Genomic DNA, 19,092 nt, shown 5'->3' on the forward strand with positions numbered 1-19,092 from the left:
GGCAGAGGGAGCCTGGCAACTGTCCTGAGTATGGACAGTTGTGTCCACTGCTGTGTGGGCAGTGGGAACCCCATTTCAGTGAGGGAGGCCTCGGGGCAGGTTGGGGGGTAAATTCAGAACCTTGTGGCAGTTTGGGGGAAGGAAGCCAGTAGGGGGCATGGCAGGGGTGCCTGAGTGCAGGGGGAGGGGCTCTGACCTGGGAAGGGCACAGCGGGGGTTGGGTCAGCCACACGTGGGTTGTGTCCTCTGTTATTCTTGAAGAGGTGAGTGGCGGGAGGCAAAATGCCAACTGCTGGAAAGTACGTACATCCACAGTCAGGCTCCCTCCGTGCCCTTATCTCCTCCCCTGTATGGAGAGTCCCCATCACTGTTTTTTGGGGGTTTTTTTAATAAATTTATTTATTTATTTATTTTTGGGCTGCGTTGGGTCTTCATTGCTGCTTGCGGGCTTTCTCTAGTTGCGGCGAGCGAGGGCTACTCTTTGTTGCGGTGCGCGGGCTTCTCATTGCGGTGGTTTCTCTTTGTTGCGGATCACGGGCTCTAGGCACACGGGCTTCAGTAGTTGCAGCTCACGGGCTCATTAGTTGTGGCTCACGGGCTCAGTAGTTGTGGCTCATGGGCTCTAGAGTGCAGGCTCAGTAGTTGTGGCGCACGGGCTTAGTTGCTCTGCGGCATGTGGGATCTTCCCGGACCAGGGCTCGAACCCGTGTCCCCTGCACTGGCAGGCAGATTCTTAACCACTGAGCCACCAGGGAAGCCCCCCATCACTGTTGACAGCACTCTATAAACACCTGGTCTGCTTCCAGTCTTTGCATCGGGACAGCCTCCCACCTGGGTTCAGGTAGGTTCACTCATTAGTGACAGGCTGGGTGGCATCCTCCTGTGAGGGCTTAGGTCACACACTCTCCCTGTCCCCCTCTCCTCGCTCCCCCATAGCTTCCCATCCAGACCTTCATACCTTCACTGGGACCAGCACCTGGCTGTGGCCTTACTGGCCCATGAGGCTTCATGCTCACCTGTCTGGGGGCACAGCACACGTTCCAAGGCGTCTGCTAAATCACCTGCAGAGAGATGCTCCCCGCAATCTGCCTCAGTCTCATCTACCAGTTGCATTACCGTCCCCACACATGCCAACAGCCCCCCACCAAAGGTTAAACGCACTTTTCTCATTATGAGTGCAGTCTGGTACCTGTCATGTTTTTAAGTTATTTTTTTTCCTTCCCAGTGACCCGGCTGTTTCTTTGCCTTTGTCTTGAGTTTTTTTGTTTTTGTTTATGAAAGGGCAAAGAGCTCTTTACTTCCTAGGAAAATAGCCTTTGGCCTAAGAGGCAAAAACTTGAGACCTCCCCCACCCCCAACCCCACCACTGCCCCAGGACAGGAATCTCCTTCTCTCCGCCCTGCAATCCTGGAGAGCTTCCTGGAGGCACCGGGCCCCGAGGGAAGCAGCTTGCAGACTCTGGCTGCCCCTTCTGCTTGGGGTTGGGGGGCCTGAGGCACCCCAGCTTCTCCTCCAGAAAGGATCTTAGATTCCTTTCGCCACCAACTGTCTTGAGACAACAGAAGTTTATTCTCTCACAGTTGTGGAGGTCAGAAATCCCAAATTAATCCTCCTGTAGAGCCACTTCTAAGGCTCTAGGGGAAGATTCCTCCTTGTCTCTTCCAGCTTTTATGCTTTGTGTGTTCCTTGGCTTGTGGCTTGTGTGTATCATTCCAATTTCTGCCACTGTCTAAACACGGCCTCCCTGCCTGTATCTGTTCTCCTGTCTCTTATCAGATCACTTGTCATGTTGTTAGGACCTACCCTCATCCAGGGTAAGGATCTCTAGATCTTTACCTTAATTACATCTGTGAAGGCTTTTTTCAAATAATGCCACATTCACAGATTCCAGGGAGACATGTCTTGGGGCGGGGGTGGGGGGGGGCCACCATTCAGCCCCCTGCAGGTGCCTTCCCGGGACTCAGCCTTGGCGCTGTGTCACCTGCAGTGACACGCTTTTGTAGGTCTGCACTGGTTTGTGTGGTGCCTTTGTTTCTGTTTGCATCCACCACACCGAGGCTCTGTCTGAGCCCTCTGCAGAGCTCCCAGGGCAGGCCCTGGGCCGGGGCCAGGGGAGGGAGGGAGGCAGGCAAGTGCTCAGACTCTAGACTGTATGAGGCCGGGACTAAAGGGCTGGATCCTTTCTCAGGAGGGCAGTTTTGCAGAACGTGTCCACATTCACCACGCCTGACCCAGCCCTAAGAAAGGCCGCACTGGGAATTCCCCAGCGGTCCAGTGGTTAGGACTCCGCACTTCCACTGCAGGGGGCACGGGTTCGGTCCCTGGTCGGGGAACTAAGATCCCACATGCTGCGAAGCGCAGCCAGAAGAAACAAAGACTGCACCGTCTGCATCCAGGTGCCCAGGTGTGAGGACAGTCCCCTGGGGTCCAGAGTGTTGGGGGGTGCCACTGAGCAGCAGCTAGACGCATGGAGGGTGATAGAGTCACGGTGTCCTCCACAGACTGACACCCCAGCCACTGGCTGGAAAAGATCCCTAAGGCCTAGTTTCTCTTTATTTGTTTGTTTGTCTGTGAGCAGTTTTAGGTTTATAGAAAAATTGCAAAAGTAATACAGAGTTCCCCTCCACCGCACACACCCAGTTTCCCGTATTAATAACATCTTCCTTTGGTATGGTACATTTGTCACAACTGATGTACAAATACTGATCCATTATTATTAACTGAAGTCCATTGTTTATTCACATTTCCTTAGTGTTTCCCTAATGTGCTTTTTCTGTCCCAGGATCCTCACATTACCTTTAGTCGTCACATCTCTTTAGGCTTCTCTGGGCTAAGATAGTTTCTCAGACTTTCTTGGTTTCGACGACCTTGACGGTTTTGATGAGAACTGGTCAGGTGTTCTATGGCCCTTGGCCCTTGGTTGGGATTTGTCTGGTGTTTTTCTCATGGTTGGACTGGGCTTTGGAGCAGAGGACCACAGAGGGGAAGTGCCTTTCTCGTCACACACACACACACACACACACACACACACACACACACACACACGTGTCCTGGGCACGCGCCATCAGTGTGACTTATCACTGTGGTGTTGACCTTGATCACGTGGCTGAGGTGGCGTCTGTCAGGTATCCTCACTGTAAGGTTACTCCCTTCCCCCCTTTCTGTGCTGTGCCCTTTGGAAGGAAGTTGCCACGTGGCCCACACCTAAGGGGTCGTGCTTACGCTTCCCTTCCTCCAGCACTGAGCATCTGCGTAATTTATTTGGGATTCTTCTGCCTGGGAGATTTGTCTCTTCTCCCTCATTTATTTATTTATTCAATCATTTATTTATATCCATGTGGACTCTCGGCTATTTATCTTACACTTCGGGTTATAATCCAACACTTCTGGGACTTCCCTGGTGGTCCAGTGGTTAAGACTACGTGCTTCCACTGCAGGGGGCACGGGTTCGATCCCTGGTTGGGGAACTGAGATCCCTCATGCCTTGGTGCAGCCAAAAACAAAAAAACAAACAAAAAAAACCCAACACTGCTTTATTGATTTTGTTGCTCAGCATTCCTGCTTTGGCCACGAGGAGCTCTTTGATTTGCCTTTGTGTCCCATTTTCACAGTCCCATTGACTTTGGTTCCTGCCTGACACCTCAGGGTGGTCCAGGCTCATCGTTGAGTTTCTGGCCCCGTCTTAGAAGCAGCTGTTCATCCCCGAGCCAGGGACCATTTTAGGTAGGAAACAGCGGCAGAGGCCACCTGGAACAGAATCCTGCTTGTGCTTCCTAGGATGTTTCGTACCAGCGGGTGCCTGGGAGGACCTGGAGGGCAGGAGGGGCTTCCAGAGCTGGCTCAGGGGGGCATCTGCCTCGTTTGCATCATTTTACAGGAAAGCATGTTGATTCATTGGGTGATTTTAAAGCAAGGGATACCTCCAAGCATACCGGTGCCCAGTGGCATCTCCGTGACACCAGTCCTTCATCCTTTTTTCCTCCTGGTCCCCTCCGTGTGGTTGGCTGAGCTTTGAGTGTGCCTGCACTAGGAGGTTAAAGGTAGGTTTGTTATCCGAAAACTGGGTTCACGTCGTGGTGGGTGTCAAGCAAATAGACACAACTAAGTCAAAGATGGGGAGAAGGAAGGATGTATTACTTGAGGTTGTTAGGGTGGACCCCGATCCAATAGGACTGGTGTCCTTACAAGAGGAAAAGACATTCTTTCATAAGAGGAAATTTGGACACGAGCCTGTGTTACCTGAAAACTGGGTTCATCTCTTGGTGGTGTCAAGCCAATAGAGACAACCAAGCCAAAGATGGGGAGGGGAAAAGGAAGGATTTATTATGACTTTCAGCAAGTAAGGGGAACACCGGGGACCTTTCCCAAAGCAGTGTCTCCCCAAACAGCAAAATTGGGGAAGTTTTAAGCTCAGGGTACATGCATATTCATGAAGGGGCTTGAACAGAGGAGAATTCAGCATAGAATTGGGGCAAAGGTCCACAGAGTCCAAGCTTTAGTTGATTGAAGTCAAGAGGGTCAACATCATTCCACCCTCCACCTGGGTGGGGGCCTTAGTTCCCAGAGAACTCAAAGATATGTTTATTATTATGTCTATCCCTTGAGGAGGAACTAGGACTCTGCACTACTGTCTAACTGCCTTTTCTCTGTTCCTGCATTCCTTTGTTCGCTTTAGATCATTAATTACCGAGACCTGTTCAAAGGCAAGCATTGCTGCCAGGCTTAGCTCACAAAATGGCTTGGGCCAAAATGGCTTCTCTTATGTCAAGAGAGCCATTCCTGGTTCTCTTTCTCCGGGGACCCCCTAACTTATCTGCTTACAGGTTTCCAGGGAGGAATCCTTAAGTATTAGGACACTTTACTATAACTTGCCCGCAAAGGGCAGGCAGCCACACAGTAGGACAAAGATTAATTTTCTAAAAGTATTTCTGTGGACGGAGTCTCAGGTCCAAGCTGGCATAAGCCCAGAGGGCATTGGGCTCCAGGGCAGGTGGAGCCCTCCAGCCTCCACACCCTACACCCTGCCACGCCCCTGCCTCCTGCTGTGTGACCTTGCTGCCAGCTTAACCTCTCTGAGCCAATCTGGGCAGTTGGTACTAGGGTAAAAAAACAGAGGACTCAGAGGCCCATTTGTGAGGATGAAATAAAAGAGCTGATGAGAAGAGCTTTTGTAAATGATTAAGCAGTCAGGTCAGGGGACTGACATCCAGATGTAGGTTCGGGTGTCTTTATCCTGCAGAGAGACAGAAGCCAGGTTAGGAGAAGCGTGCCACTGGGGCAATGCTGGCATCGGGCCACTTGAGGATGAATCAGAGGCCCCAGGCTGGTGGAGGAGGCCAGATTCTCACCTCGTCCCTTCTTGCTCCCCAGGACTGAGTCTCCCGCCGTCCTGAGCAGGCCTGGAATGGGTAATGGTGTGAAGGAAGGCGTGGTGCGTTTGCGTGAGGATGCTGAGCCCATCCTGCCCGCTCATGTGTCTTCAAAGGCAAGTACCCTGGCCCCCCCCATTGGGCATTCTCACCCAGTCCCTCTCCTGTACTCGTACCCCATTACAAATCACCCCTGAACACGCTGAGGGCGAGGCCGGGGAGTGATGCAGGCCGCCTCCTATTCCATTTTTATAGCCCCATTTGTGCTGTGGATCCAGCTGCCCTACCACTTGGCAAGAAGCCAAAACCTCGCTCAAATTTGGCTAGGATGTCGAAGGTGTCCTTGAGCCCCTTTTCTCACTCAGATTTGCCAACGCAGAAGAATTAGCCAAAGGTGGGGTTGGCTGCAGGGGAACTCCTCGCTCCAGGGAGGAGTTTACCCTCAGCTCTGAAATTCATCTCCGATTACGCCCTTCAACTGAAGACAAAAGCCTTATTCCCTCATAAAGAAATTGGATCAGGGACTTCCCTGGTGGCATGGTGGTGAAGACTCTGTGCGCTCCCAATGCAGGGGACCCAGGTTCGATCTCTGTTCAGGGGACTAGGTCCCACATGCATGCTGCAACTAAGAGTTCACATGCCACAACTAAGGAGCCCATGTGCTGCAACTAAGTAGCCCGTAAGCTGCACCTGCAGGAGCCTACCCGCTGCAACTAAGACCCGGCGTGACCAAATAAATAAATAAGTAAATATTTAAGAAAAAGAAAAAAGAGAAGAAATTGGATCAGCCCTGTGCTTGTTCACCATAGAAGCCAGTAGAAGTTCTCCCAGCTGAACCTAGAACATGGACTAACCAACCCACCTTCACTGCCAGGCTGGCTCAGGCACCCGCAGGCAGTTCTCAAAGTCCATGGGCTCAAAGCCTGAAGCAGCATCATCCTCTGGCCCTCCTGACCTTTCCCCAAATTCCAGGTCTCCCTGTGGAACGCCAGGTGGGCAGGAGGACTGGTTCTCGGGGCCACCGTCACCATGCTGGGGGCGGGGGCGGGGGCAAGCCCCAGAGCAGGCACCCATCCCTCACAGTTGAGTGAACTTCGCGTCAGAGTGTGAGGGAGATGTGGCTTTCCCTCCACTGGCCCGATGGATCCCGCCAAGCGGACACGCCCAGCAAAGGCCCCCGTGCCTGACGTGCACTGGGACACGCACAGCGCCGGTTTTCCTCTGCGCTGGCTGGCACAACCCACGTCAGTCTTGGCCTGCTTGGCCAGCCCAGTGCAGGGAGCTCCCTCTGCAAAGTCCCATTTCTTTAGTTAAGGAGCCAGGCATCTTCTTGTGATGTTCACCACTGGTGTGGATCCCATCTGTGGATCACCTGTTTCCTCTCCGTCGGGCTGCCTGCCTCCTTTTTCATTTGCAGGATCTCTCCATATGACGGGTATGGAGACTTTGACCATTCAGTGATGCCTATGCCGGCCAAGCTCTTTAAAGAATAAGCCAGCTGTGGTCATTTAAGAATCAGTTGGGGGGGCTTCCCTGGTGGCGCAGTGGTTAAGAATCCGCCTGCCAGCGCAGGTGACACGGGTTCGAGCCCTGGGCCAGGAAGATCTCACATGCCGCAGATCAACTAAGCCTGTGTGCCACAACTGCTGAGCCCACATACCTAGAGCCCGTGCTCTGCAACAAGAGAAGCCACCGCAGTGAGAAGCCCGCGCACTGCAATGAAGAGTAGCCCCCACTCGCTGCAATGAGAGAAAGCCCATGTGCAGCAACAAAGACCCAACATAGCCAAAAAAATAAAATTTTTTTTTAAAAAAAAAAGGTCAGTGGGAACTTCCCCGGTGGCGCAGTGGTTAAGGATCCACCTGCCAATGCAGGGGACACAGGTTCGAGCCCTGATCCGGGAAGATCCCACATGTTGCAGAGCAACTAAGCCCGTGCTCCACAACTACTGAGCCCACGTGCCACAGCTACTGAAGCCTGCGCGCTCTGGGGCCCGTGCTCCACAATAAGAGAAGCCACCACAGTGAGAAGCACGCACACCACAATGACAAGTAGCCCCCACTGTCATCAACTAGAGAATGCCCGCGCACAGCAGTGAAGACCCAACGCAGCCATAAATAAATAAATAAATAAGCTATGTGCTGCCCCGATGCCTCTTTAAAAAAAAAAAGAAGTCAGTGGGAGCGTCTGCCGAAGGCAGCAGCAGCCTCCTCCACTAAGCATGTGAAGTGGGCTCACAGCATGTCCCTGGAGCGCCACACTGAGAGCTAGGGTTTAAGGATGTGTGTTCCCCATGTGCAGAGCTCGCTTTGTGATTGTAAGCACCACAGGTTGCGCAGGAAGTAACCTGGTGAAGGAGATGGAAGGTACACATCGGCTCCACTTCTGGTGCCCACAAAGCACGTAGACTCCCCTTAGGGCATTCCCTTTGCTCACGGTGGCTCGAGGTCAGCTGTCACCACATTGATTCACAGAGAGGAAACTGAGGCACAGGGCCTCGGAGCTGGTGCCAGGAACACCGCTGAGCCTTCTGGCATCAGATGTCCACAACCCTCAAAGCCAATAGGACCAAAGGACGAGAACCTTGCTGTGTGACCCAGAAAAGGCAGGGGTCCCCCGTGACAGGCCTCTGTGAAGCAAGAAGATGGAACCCCCTGGTGAAGCTTGGCCTCAGAAACTGAGAGGGGAAAACACTGCTGCGGGACTCTGTTCTTTTAGGGAGAGGTCAGCTGGGCTGGTGAAGGGAGCACCGAGCCCAGACTCAGGCCAGGAGTGTGGACAGACCCAGCCCTTCCCCCTGAGCCACCTGCTGAGCTGAGCAAACTTGGGGCGTAGCCCTGGACTCCACCATGCCCACTCGGACCCAGGCTACCAGTTGTACCCCCAAATGCCCCTTCATCCCGCCCCTCTCGCAGCCTCCCCTGGTCCCATCCTCTGCCATCTCCATCCTGGGTTTCACAGGAGCTGCCTCTTCTCTGGTTCCAGTTAAAATAGCCTGTTCACCTTCCACACTTCTCCATTTCTCTTTAGGCAAAGACCAGCCTCCTTGTCAGGCCTCCACACTCTGTGGGGTCCAGCCCCACCCACCTTTCGTCTCTTCTCTCTTCCCTGTGCCCGTCCCTTTCCCTGTGTCAGCCACCCTACCCTCCTTGTGGTCCCCCAGGGCCCCGCACTCCTTCTCACTGGGGCCTCTGAGCGTTGCGTTCCTCCCCCTCTAAGAGTGTCACACACACATGCGCACACACACATACACACAAGCCCTGCAGTTAGGTGTACCTCATCCTTCCACCTCGGTTCCTTACCCCTCACCCCGCATTCTCCTGGAGCCCCGAGCCCCCTCCTCATAGCCGCTCCCAGATTGGTGATTGCTCACACATTTGTCTGAAGGGTTAGTTCATGTCTGGCTCCCCCCGTGGACTGGCAGCCCCGTGAGGGGAGTGGGGAAGGCTTGTACATGCCCCAGCCCCGCTCCACGTGTCTCTAGTCCCCTGAGGGCGCCTGGTCCGAGCGGACTTCACAGATTCCCGGGATCACTGAGCTACCTGCTCCTCACCAGCCTTGCGCGCTGCAGAGTGAGGACATGTGGGGCGTGTCCAGAAGAGCACTTCCAGAAAGTTCTGTGGCTGAGTCAGCAGCGGGGATGGAGACTCCAACCCGATGAGCAGGTGGCTTCCTGTGTGACAACTCAGGTCTCCCTGGGCCTCTAGGGAAGGAGGGCTGTTGGAGCCGGGGCTCGGGGAGCCACAGGAAGACTTGGGAAAGCACTGGCTCTGAGGCTGGCCACAGGAGTGCACAGTGCTGGTCAGCCACATCTGTCACCATCGCCCTTGCCTTGGCTGGATGAAGAGCCACAGATGCCAGCCAGCCCCTGAAGTCCTGATAGAAAGTTGTGGAAAGGAGACACGCTGAACAGTCAGGGTCTGCTTGCCTAATATGCCCCACCCACTCCCCAGACCACCAGGAACCTTTCCCCTGAAACACTGCAGTGGGAGAATCCCTCACACACAGGTGGTGGGTGGAACCAAGGCTTGAAGGTAGGACAGGTCAGGGGTGACGCTTATGTTTGGAGTTCGTCCCGTCGTAGGCCATCTCCGAGAACTTGGAACCTCACGGGACAGCCCAGCCAGTGCATGACCTCTCATGTGGTTGGTCCCTGTGGCCCAGGAGGTTTTCACTGTGTCCCACCAGGCTTTGTGGCTGCTGGACCCACCATGGCTCAGCCCGTGCCCAGCATGCTTAGGGCCTAGCAGGGCTGTGTCACTCTGGCCACTGTGTGTCTGTCAGCCCTGGACCAGGGGGAGAAGGTAGACGCTCAGGAAACTTTCCCGAGCAGAACAGACGCCTCCTCTCCCTCTCTGATGACAGACTGCGTGTTCGTGTGTTTTCTTGCAGAGTGATCACAGGCAAGTTCTTAGCTCCCTCCTGTCAGGGGCCCTGGCTGGCGCTCTTGCCAAAACGGCGGTAGCTCCCCTGGACCGAACCAAAATAATCTTCCAAGGTAAACGCTGCCTGTCCATCTATCCCCTGCGATAGAGAAGCTGCCAAGCAACCCTCCTCCCCCTCCACGGCCCCCCAGACCGCTCTGCAAAGCGGTTTTTAAAACGCCTCTGTAGAATCCACTTAGAAAGTCTGTTAGTGTTTAGGACTGACGTCACAAAGTACCACAAACCAGGCAGCTTAGAAGAACAGGAATTTATTCTCCCACTTTCTGGAGGCCAAAAGTCCAAATTCAAGGTGTCTCTAGGATTGGTTCCTGCTGGGGCCCTGAGGGTGGACCTTTCCTTGCCTCTTCCAGCTTCTGGTGGCTCCAGGCATCCTTGGCTTGTGGCCGCTTCCCCCCAGTCTCTGCCTTCCCCTCTGTGCCTGGGTCCTCTCCTCTTATAAGGACCCATGTCACTGGATTAGGGCCCACCCTCCTCTAGTGTGACCTCAGTTTAATTATATCTGCAAAGACTCTGTTTCCAGTTAAGGTCGTGTTCACAGGTGCGGGGGGTGAGGACATGGCTATATCGCTGGGGAGGACACAGTTCAAGAATCCATCTCCCTCCCTTCTTAGGGTTGAGCAGGCACAGGGTCCCCTGAAGATGAGGCCTTTCTGTCCTGCAAACGGTGGCCAGTGCCTGAGGGTTGCTGGGAAGGAGGACGGTCACAACCTGGGACCCCCACCCCTCAGCTGTTTGGGAGGAGAGGACTGCTGGGCCTCAGTTTCCTCATCCATATAACAGGAGCATTGATATCAACCTCCTCCCTGAGGAGGAGGGGGTGGAGGAGTGAGCTGACGTGGGAAAGGACGGGCATGCAGCTGAGCACACGTCCCTTCCCCACCACACACACACACATACACACACATACACGCACACACACACACACACACACGCATACCCAGGCAGCTGTGTTGTTCCTGGAACAGATGCTCAGCGTAGCGCCCTACAGGGAGCTTGGGTGTAACTCCGAAGGCAGGTGGTGTGCATACGTCCACACAGACGGGAGCGCAAGGCTATCCTGGGAACACAGCCGACGCTTGGGAAGCGGAGGATGGGGGGGGGGCGTGAGCCAGGCAGCCCTGGAGAGCGGGAGAGTGGGCACTAGGGCTGCCTGGGCCAGGCTGTGGAGAAGAGAGGGCAGGCCGCAGATGTCAGACACCCCCGTGGCCTTGTCCTGCAGGAGCCAGAGCCCCTTGGCTGACCCCCACATGGCTGGTGGCTGGGATGCCTCCCCCAAAGGGGTCTGGCAGAAGTGGGGTCCAGCAGGGGTAGGGACTGCTGGGTGTCAACCCCGGAGGGGTGCGTCCTCCCACAGGCCCCTACAGAGATCCTCACTGTCCTCGGGGTCAGGTGGCAGCTGGGCTCCCCTTCCTGGGGAGAAGCCGGTGTGCAGAGGGGCCTGGACGTGGGCCAGGGGCGGTGACGAGGCTCCTGGGAGGAGGCTGACTCTGCTGTGGAGGCCCCCACCTCAGCCCTTGTAGGGGTTGGGGGGGAGGCATTCCCAGGGGAGGCTCTCACTCCCCATGCTCAGACCAGACCCCTGCGGAGGGGGTCATGCAGACTGGGGGGAGGGTCCCATCCTTCATATCTCACACTCTCTGTTGTGTTTTGTTTTGTTTTTTTCCAGTGTCCTCAAAAAGATTTTCTGCCAAGGTGAGCCACTAGGTCAAGGAGCCCCTGCTCTAGGCCCTTCAGCTCCACCCTGCTGGGCTGGCAGCAGCAGAGGAGGAGGGCGGTAGAGGTTGGGGAAGCGTTTTTCAAGGTGCTTTTTCCCATTGGTTCTCCCCCACCCCCGCCCCAGGCCAGCTCCAGGGCCGCCGGGTGACCAAGGCCTCCCTTGCCAGGCACCAGGGCCAAGGCCACCCATCTGCACCCTGAGCTCTGCCTGGACACAGCCCACCCTGGGAATTGACGGGAGACCCCCCCCCCTGCATCCTTGGGGTAGTGGTGAGAGGACTTGACAGTCTAAAGTCACAGTTGTCATATTTGATTTATTTTTAAACACGGAGCAGGTGCTACCTTCTTAATAAAGGAAAAGAAGAATATTTTAAAAAGCTAGACTACCAGACGCCAACAAACACCCTCTGTGGGGCTCTGAGCCTGCTCTGCAAGCCTGGGTCCCTCTGGCTCGCTTTCCAGTTCCCAGGGCCGGAGGACTGGGGCTGGGCGTGCGGGGGTCCTAGCGCAGAGCCCAGAGAATGCGGGGGAGGGGGACGATGGCTCCCCCCAGGCGCAGGGCTGGGCCACGTAAGGTGGGCAGGGAGGTCCAGCGCTCTGCCAGCAAAGGCACTGCTCAGGCAGAGCCGGAGGGCACTGACATTGCCCCTTTCCCCTGCCCTCCCCCCAGGAGGCCTTCCGGGTCCTCTACTTCACCTACCTCAACGAAGGCTTCCTCAGCCTGTGGCGCGGAAACTCGGCCACCATGGTGCGCGTGGTGCCCTACGCCGCCATCCAGTTCAGCGCGCACGAGGAGTACAAGCGCCTACTGGGCAGCTACTACGGCTTCCGCGGAGAGTGAGCCCTCCCTCCCGCCCCCCCCCCCAAAAAAAAAAACCCTCTCAGCGCGATTACATCACCCTGTTATCCTGTCTTCCACCTGCTCAGCGTTTCAGAACTTCTCTTGTTTATCCGGTCTCCCCTCAGAACCTAAGTCCCAGGACGGCCACTGATCCTACCTGTGCCCCAGAGCGGGTAGGGAAGGTGCTCGTTGTTCATTCATTCGTACGAGGAGGAGGAAAGGCGAGGCAGCCAGGGCAACTTCAAAATGGCATCCACCCAGAGACTCTCCCCCGCGCCGCCCGCTTCAACTCGGCTGGCTTCCTTGCAGCCAGTGCCGTTCCTCCATCCCTCCCCGCCCCCAGACCTGTAGGCACCCGGGGCGTTGGCCTCTGACCTTCTCCCCGACCCTCTTTCAGAGCCCTGCCCCCTTGGCCCCGCCTCCTCGCTGGTGCACTGGCTGGAACGACGGCCGCTTCGCTGACCTACCCCCTGGACCTGGTCAGGGCACGGATGGCCGTGACCCCAAAGGAAATGTGAGTCCTACACGCACAGCGACGTTTTCACCAGCAGCGGGGGCTCTGTGTCTAGTGGGGTCCCCGGGTGGGCTCCCTCCCTTGGGCCCCTGGGGTTTGGGTCTGGGCCTCCACATCCAGCTGCAGACAGAGCTGGGCTGAGGCTCTGCTACCTCCCCCTCCCCCGGTACCGCAGGGCGGGCCAGGTGTGCGGCTCCACAGCTGTTCCAGAAAGGCCGTAATTGGGTCTCTTAGCTTGGGGATCAGTTTCTGCTCCCATCCAACCCGCAGTGTTCATGTGGAGGCAGACCCAGCCAAGCGCTGAGCACAGCGGCGTGATCCCAGTGGTGAAGGTGGCTATGGCCTTGGGCGTGCATGGCCCCCTCGAATGCCAGAACTTCTGTGAGGTTCTGTCGGTCAGCATCCAGGCCTGTCCCCGCTGACGTGGGAAGAGGCGAGAATTAGCGAACTGAGGCCTCCCCCCGCCCCCTGCTCTGTCCTGCAGGTATAGCAACATCTTTCACGTCTTCATCCGTATCTCCCGAGAAGAGGGGCTGAAGACCCTCTACCACGGATTCATTCCCACCGTGCTGGGGGTCATTCCCTACGCCGGCCTGAGCTTCTTCACCTACGAGACACTCAAGAGCCTGCACAGAGGTCAGCAGTGTGGAGCCCGGGCAGCACCTCCGCGGGTCACACAGAGCTGGAGGCGGGTGGAGGCAGAGGGGCACTAAGAGTCCCCTGGGAGGGGCAGGCCGGGGGCCCAGGGTCTGGATGAGAAGACACATATCAGGCCAGCCCCGGGGAAGCTGGACTCCTGACCTTTAATGCCTCATTTTGAGAGCAACCTTGTGAAGTCCAGAGTGTCACCCAGAGGGCTGGAGGCCCCTGGTGCGCACACAAGCCTACGGGTGAAACCTAGACGGAGGGGAAGTGCCCTCGTGTGTTTTGGTAATTTTGAGAAACTAGAAAAGTACAAAGAACATTGTAACCCCACCCATAACTTCCCCCCTCCTGGTCCGATCCGTCATTAACAAACTGCCTTATTTGCTCCAGGATGTTTTTTGTTAAAGAAGGAAAACGGTCCAGGTAAAGCTGAGATCCCTTGTCCAGAACCCCCAGCCCCACTCCCCTGAGCCTCCTTATTAGGGGTGGGGCTCCACCCCTCAACTCTGTTGGAAACCCTTCTACCTGCGCTTTTGTGTAGCGGGAACAAGCCTTGTGCTGTTTCCTGGTTATGGGAAGCAAGTGAGCAGTCACCTCGTACACTTCTGGGTAGTGCAGCTCTGACCCATCCTTTTAGCAGTGGAGGGGGGAAGTCCCCCATTGGGGCGCCGTGAGGCCATTTGTGGGTTTTCTGTGATCAGCTGACATCAAGAGCTCCTCTCCTTGTGTGGGTGTGAGACCCCGTTTTTTTGGTTTTACTCTCCATCCTCTGCTCTTCCAGTAACTGCTCTTGCCCTGGCGCCCTGCCCCCTTCTCACCCCTGGTGGTGCTGGCAGGTTCTTTAATGTTTTGCCAATCTGCTGAGTGAGTAGGACATCTCCCTGTTTTTAATTCCTAGTTTCCAATTTACAACACATTTTTAAAGAACCCCTGTGATCCCTTGCTGCCCCTTCCTCCCTCCAGCCCACCTGCCCTCACAGCACCCAGGGGAGGGTGCCTGTCAGGCAGGCTGGGCTGTGGAGAGGGTTCCAGACATGAGTGATGTTTTCTTTTTTTCCAGTTTTTTTTTTTTTTTTTGCAGTACGCGGGCCTCTCACTGTTGTGCTTCTCCTGTTGCGGAGCACAGGCTCCTGACGCACAGGCTCAGCGGCCATGGCTCAGGGGCCCAGCCGCTCCAAGGCATGTGGGATCTTCCTGGACCGGGGCACGAACCCGCGTCCCCTGCATCGGCAGGCGGACGCTCGACCACTGCACCACCAGGGAAGCCTTTTTTTTTTTTTTTTAAACATCTTTATTGGAGTATAATTGCTTTACAATGGTGTGTTAGTTTCTGCTGTATAACAAAGTGAATCAGCGATAAGTATACACACATCCCCATATCCCCTCCCTCTCGCGTCTCCCTCCCACCCTCCCTATCCCACCCCTCTAGGTGGACACACAGCACCGAGCTGATCTCCCTGTGCTATGTGGCTGCTTCCCACTGAGTGATGTTTTTTCTTTACTAGATGAGAAACAAGAGTGACTGGGTGTGAGCTCGTTCTTGGTCTTAGGACTTGGTTATATGATTCTTTGTGCTTTTCTGTCTTGTAAAAATCTTTTATCTCTCAAATTTGATTGAAAACGAGGGACCAGTAGGTGAGGAAGTAGGGAAACTATGGCCTGGGTGGGAAGGCCCAGGAGAGCCGGTCAGGTCCTGAAATGCAGCTGTGACACTGCCGGCGCACGTGAGCGCGGGGCGCAGGGGGGCACGGGTGTGCGCCCCCTCCCATCGCCCTCACAGCCCCTCCCCCCCTCCCCTGCAGAGTACAGTGGCCGCCTGCAGCCCTACCCCTTTGAGCGCATGATCTTCGGGGCCTGCGCGGGCCTCATCGGGCAGTCGGCCTCCTACCCGCTGGACGTGGTGCGGCGGCGCATGCAGACGGCCGGCGTCACGGGCCACCAGCGCACCTCCATCGCGCGCACGATGCACACCATCATGCGGGAGGAGGGCGTGGTGCGCGGCCTCTACAAAGGCCTGAGCATGAACTGGCTCAAGGGTCCCATCGCTGTGGGCATCAGCTTCACCACCTTTGACCTCATGCAGATCCTGCTGCGGCACCTGCAGAGCTAGGGGCCAGTGGGGTCGGCTGCTCTCGAGCTTCAGTTCGCGGTGGACCGCTGACCCCTTCTGTTTCTGAGCCCAGCGAGCAAGGGTGCGCTGGGTTCCACCCAGGAGGTGCGCGGATGCGCCTTGTGGAACAAGCTGGGGGGCCTGGGCTCAGTGCGCACAGGTCTGAGGGGAAAGCCAGTGGCCCTCGAAGTGCATTGTTGGGACCGGGGGGCCGGAGCTCCCGTGCTCTCCTCTTCCCGCCTCAGCAGGGCCGGGGCTGCCCCGGGAGGTATTACCGTGAACGCCCTGAGTGATGAGGGGCCAGCACTGCTTCCTGGTGCGCTCTGTGTCCTTGGACAGGCCCCTGGTTCTAGTGACCTGGTCCCCCCTGGGCTCAGAGCCAGACCCCGCCTGCCCCTTGTTGTTCCGAGTCTATGTCCGTAGTGGGGGCAGCCCCAGAGAGTGTGGGGCTGAGGCCTGGCCTCCTGCCCTGTCCCCATGAGACCAGCCTCCTGCTCAGCTGTGGCTACAAATGCAGCCTCTCGCCCCGCCCTGCCTGACCCGCCTTTCCTGCCTTCACCACTTCCCCCGTAACACAACTCCTTGTCTGTCCCAGTCTACAGCTTGGGCACAGCCTTCTCCTAAGAGTGTTACCCCGATCCCAGACTCTATCCCGGGCCCCTGGGATTGGGTCTTCCCCTCTGTTGCGCCCCCCCACGCCCCAGTTTGTAATGTTCTCCGGAGGGTCACGCCTCCTCCGGGCAACAGGGTTTGAGGAATTGCCATGGATTTTGGGTCTGAGCCCCAGCCTGAAGCATCTGCCTGGGTTGCCAGGAAGCTCTCATCCCCGCCCCACTGGCTGCACTAATGGAGGCTGGGCCTCAGGCCCTGATCCTCTGCCCATAGGCATGGGGGCTCGTGGGGGGGACCCATGGCATCTGGCACATCCCTGGCTCCCCACCTGGGCAGTTATTTGGCTGGGACATGGGGCAATTTAAGGCCCGTGGGGTTGTCTGATTTCCCGTGAACGGAGCACATGGAGGCAGCTGGCCGCCTTGATTCTCCCAAAGTGAGAGCCCGAGACAGCATCTGGCCTGGGGGCAGGAAGCTTGGAAGAGTCAGGGTACCCCAGAGATCTGGTCTCACAGAGGAGGCCCCCCAGGGCCCACCGGGAATCACAGGGACTTGGAAACACCTGTTTCCTAATGACATTTGGAGTTTGGTTTTTTTTGGTTTGGTTTTGCAATTTGGCTGGCCCTGGGTCTAGACACAGTAAACCCTGACCAGTCCAATCTGGTTCCAGGACCAGGACCACCAGAGGGTCGGTTTTCACAGTGGGCTCAGTAGCCATGATGTGTGAAAGGGTCTGAGAGGGTATCTTTGTTGCCACACATGCATTTCCAGTTGTGATTTTCATTTCCTCCCTTTGTTCTGTCCTGTTTCTGTTTTTCTTGCCTTAGTCCCGTGGGTGTGAAGACCCCTCTTTCTGTCCTTCCTGCATGTTTCCACCAGCCAGCCCCAGTCTTGTCCCCAGACTCTCATTCCCGGGGGCCCAAGCAGCCTGTGATGGCTGTCCTGTTGGGTAAGCATCCGACCCACCTTCTCCCCCAGCCTTGCCCAGTGCTCAGGAGAGGCAGGGGCGTCCCTCACAGGGAGACAGGATGGGAACGTGAGGGCCCCCAGGCGAGAACAGCAGGGACTGGCGGTCCACCCCAGGTGGGTGAGACCAAATAGATGGTTAGGCAGCACCCTCCTCTGAGCTGCAGGCTGGGCAGGAGAGGGGAGGGTGCCCCAGGGTTGCTGGCCCCAGTTTGCCTCCCCAAGGTGGCTCCCAGCCAAGCGAGCCTCGGCAGCATCGCCCCCGACCCCCCCAGCCCTGCACACAGTCGGACCTGCACCCTCGGCAGTCACCCCTCTCACTGATTGCCTGGCCTGATTTGGAGTTACATTTTGATGCCATGAAGACACTTTGTTTATATATAATGTTTATATATTTTAAAGATTTGTGACAAGAGAGTATATTTAATAAAAATTAAAATGACTTTTTCTCCTGCCCATGTCTCTTCTTCGGCTCTGGCCCTCACCCCCCATGAACCAAAAACAGGGTTGAAGTTATTTCGACAGATTTTTTTTTAAATTAATTTATTTAATTTATTTATTTTTGGCTGTGTTGGGTCTTCGTTGCTTCGCGTGGGCTTTCCCTAGTTGCAGCAAGTGGGGGCTACTCTTCGTTGCGGTGCGCGGGCTCTAGGCACGTGGGCTTCAGTAGTTGCGGCACGTGGGCTTCAGTAGTTGCAGCACACAGGCTTAGTTGCTCCGCGGCATGTGGGATCTTCCCGGACCAGGGCTCAAACCCGTGTCCCCTGTGTTGGCAGGCGGATTCTTAACCACTGCACTACCAGGGAAGCCCCATCGACAGATTTTTGAATAAACTTTTTTTTTAATGTAATTGCTGTTTGGACTGTTAAATGATTGGCTAGAAAGTGCAAACTGCACAGAGTTTACCATGAAAAGTAGGTCTACCTCCCAGTTCCCTTTGCGGGATGTCTCCCATTACCAGCTTCTTGTGTCTCCTTCCAGAGAGATCCTGTGCACAAAGGGACACACTTGTCCCTTTGGGGACGTCAGTCGGGATGGACCATGTGGTACTCAGGAAGCACTGGGTGGGGGGACACAGCTCAACTGGCGGCTGATGAGAACTCCATGTGCCAGTGTCTTTAGCTCTTTCTTCTTTGGCCATTTGGATTCCCCAGGAGTCTTCAGTCTCATGCCTGGAAGATTCTGTAATCTGCACACAGGGTAAGGATAGTGGCTCTCTCCATTTAGCTTTATGTGTACTCACTTAACCCCATTTGCCACCACACCCCCTACCAAGCCTGGCTTCCCTCCTTCTGGCTGCCCAGTGGTACTGTGGGAGGGACACAGGTACCTGAACTTCCCAAACAGCTTCCACACCAGAGGCCTCCATAGTCCACTGCCATCTTCAGCCCAGCCCAGTGGGACCTGGTGCACTCAGTGCCTATGGAAGGTTCTACAGGTAAATCTGGCTGGGCTTTGTGTTTGCCTTCCATGGACCAGGCAGTCAATTGTGGCTCCTCTCTTAATTCCCACCTTCGGAATGTTCTGTAGCCTCTATACTTTTACTAGCGTTTTGAGAAGGATCAACATGAGAGGATGCATTTAGTTCGCTTTAAGCCTTGTGTTTAACACACTTTTCATTTTTATCCATGCAACAGAAGCACAGAGTTTCAAAAGTCAAACACCCGTCTAGGGGCCAGGACAACAGCATTCCCAGCTCCCCCCGCCCCACATGTCAGCACTTTCTTTGGGTGTCTGGTTATAACCTCACTTCCCTAAGTGAAATCATGCTCCCTGTTGCTTGTTCTTGTACGAGATGTGTAGCAAATCAGTGGGGCAGCTGGGCTTGGGAGGAGAGGTTGGTGAGGGCGCTTCTCCCCTCAGGTGACACACAC

The 19,092-nt window shown here is 55.8% G+C and overlaps 1 protein-coding gene across 2 annotated transcripts; it reads left to right on the top strand.

The window, feature by feature from the left end:
- The first annotated feature begins 1,939 nt into the window (after nt 1-1,939).
- Nucleotides 1,940-17,672, top strand: LOC101330617 (mitochondrial coenzyme A transporter SLC25A42). 2 transcript variants are annotated; one of them, XM_033854027.2, is made up of 8 exons: nt 1,940-4,040; nt 5,371-5,485; nt 9,762-9,867; nt 11,481-11,506; nt 12,201-12,367; nt 12,769-12,885; nt 13,370-13,521; nt 15,333-17,672. In XM_033854027.2, exons 2-8 carry the CDS (start codon nt 5,405-5,407, stop codon nt 15,638-15,640), a joined length of 957 nt encoding a protein of 318 aa, XP_033709918.1. In that variant the 5' UTR covers nt 1,940-4,040; nt 5,371-5,404; the 3' UTR covers nt 15,641-17,672. The 2 variants fall into 2 exon arrangements, with proteins under 2 accessions (XP_033709918.1, XP_073659232.1); XM_073803131.1 differs by lacking the exon at nt 1,940-4,040 and having other exon boundaries at nt 4,062-5,485.
- The last annotated feature ends 1,420 nt before the right edge of the window (nt 17,673-19,092 follow it).

The sequence above is a fragment of the Tursiops truncatus genome, chromosome 3, assembly GCF_011762595.2.
Source record: "Tursiops truncatus isolate mTurTru1 chromosome 3, mTurTru1.mat.Y, whole genome shotgun sequence".
Classification (NCBI taxonomy): domain Eukaryota; kingdom Metazoa; phylum Chordata; class Mammalia; order Artiodactyla; family Delphinidae; genus Tursiops; species Tursiops truncatus.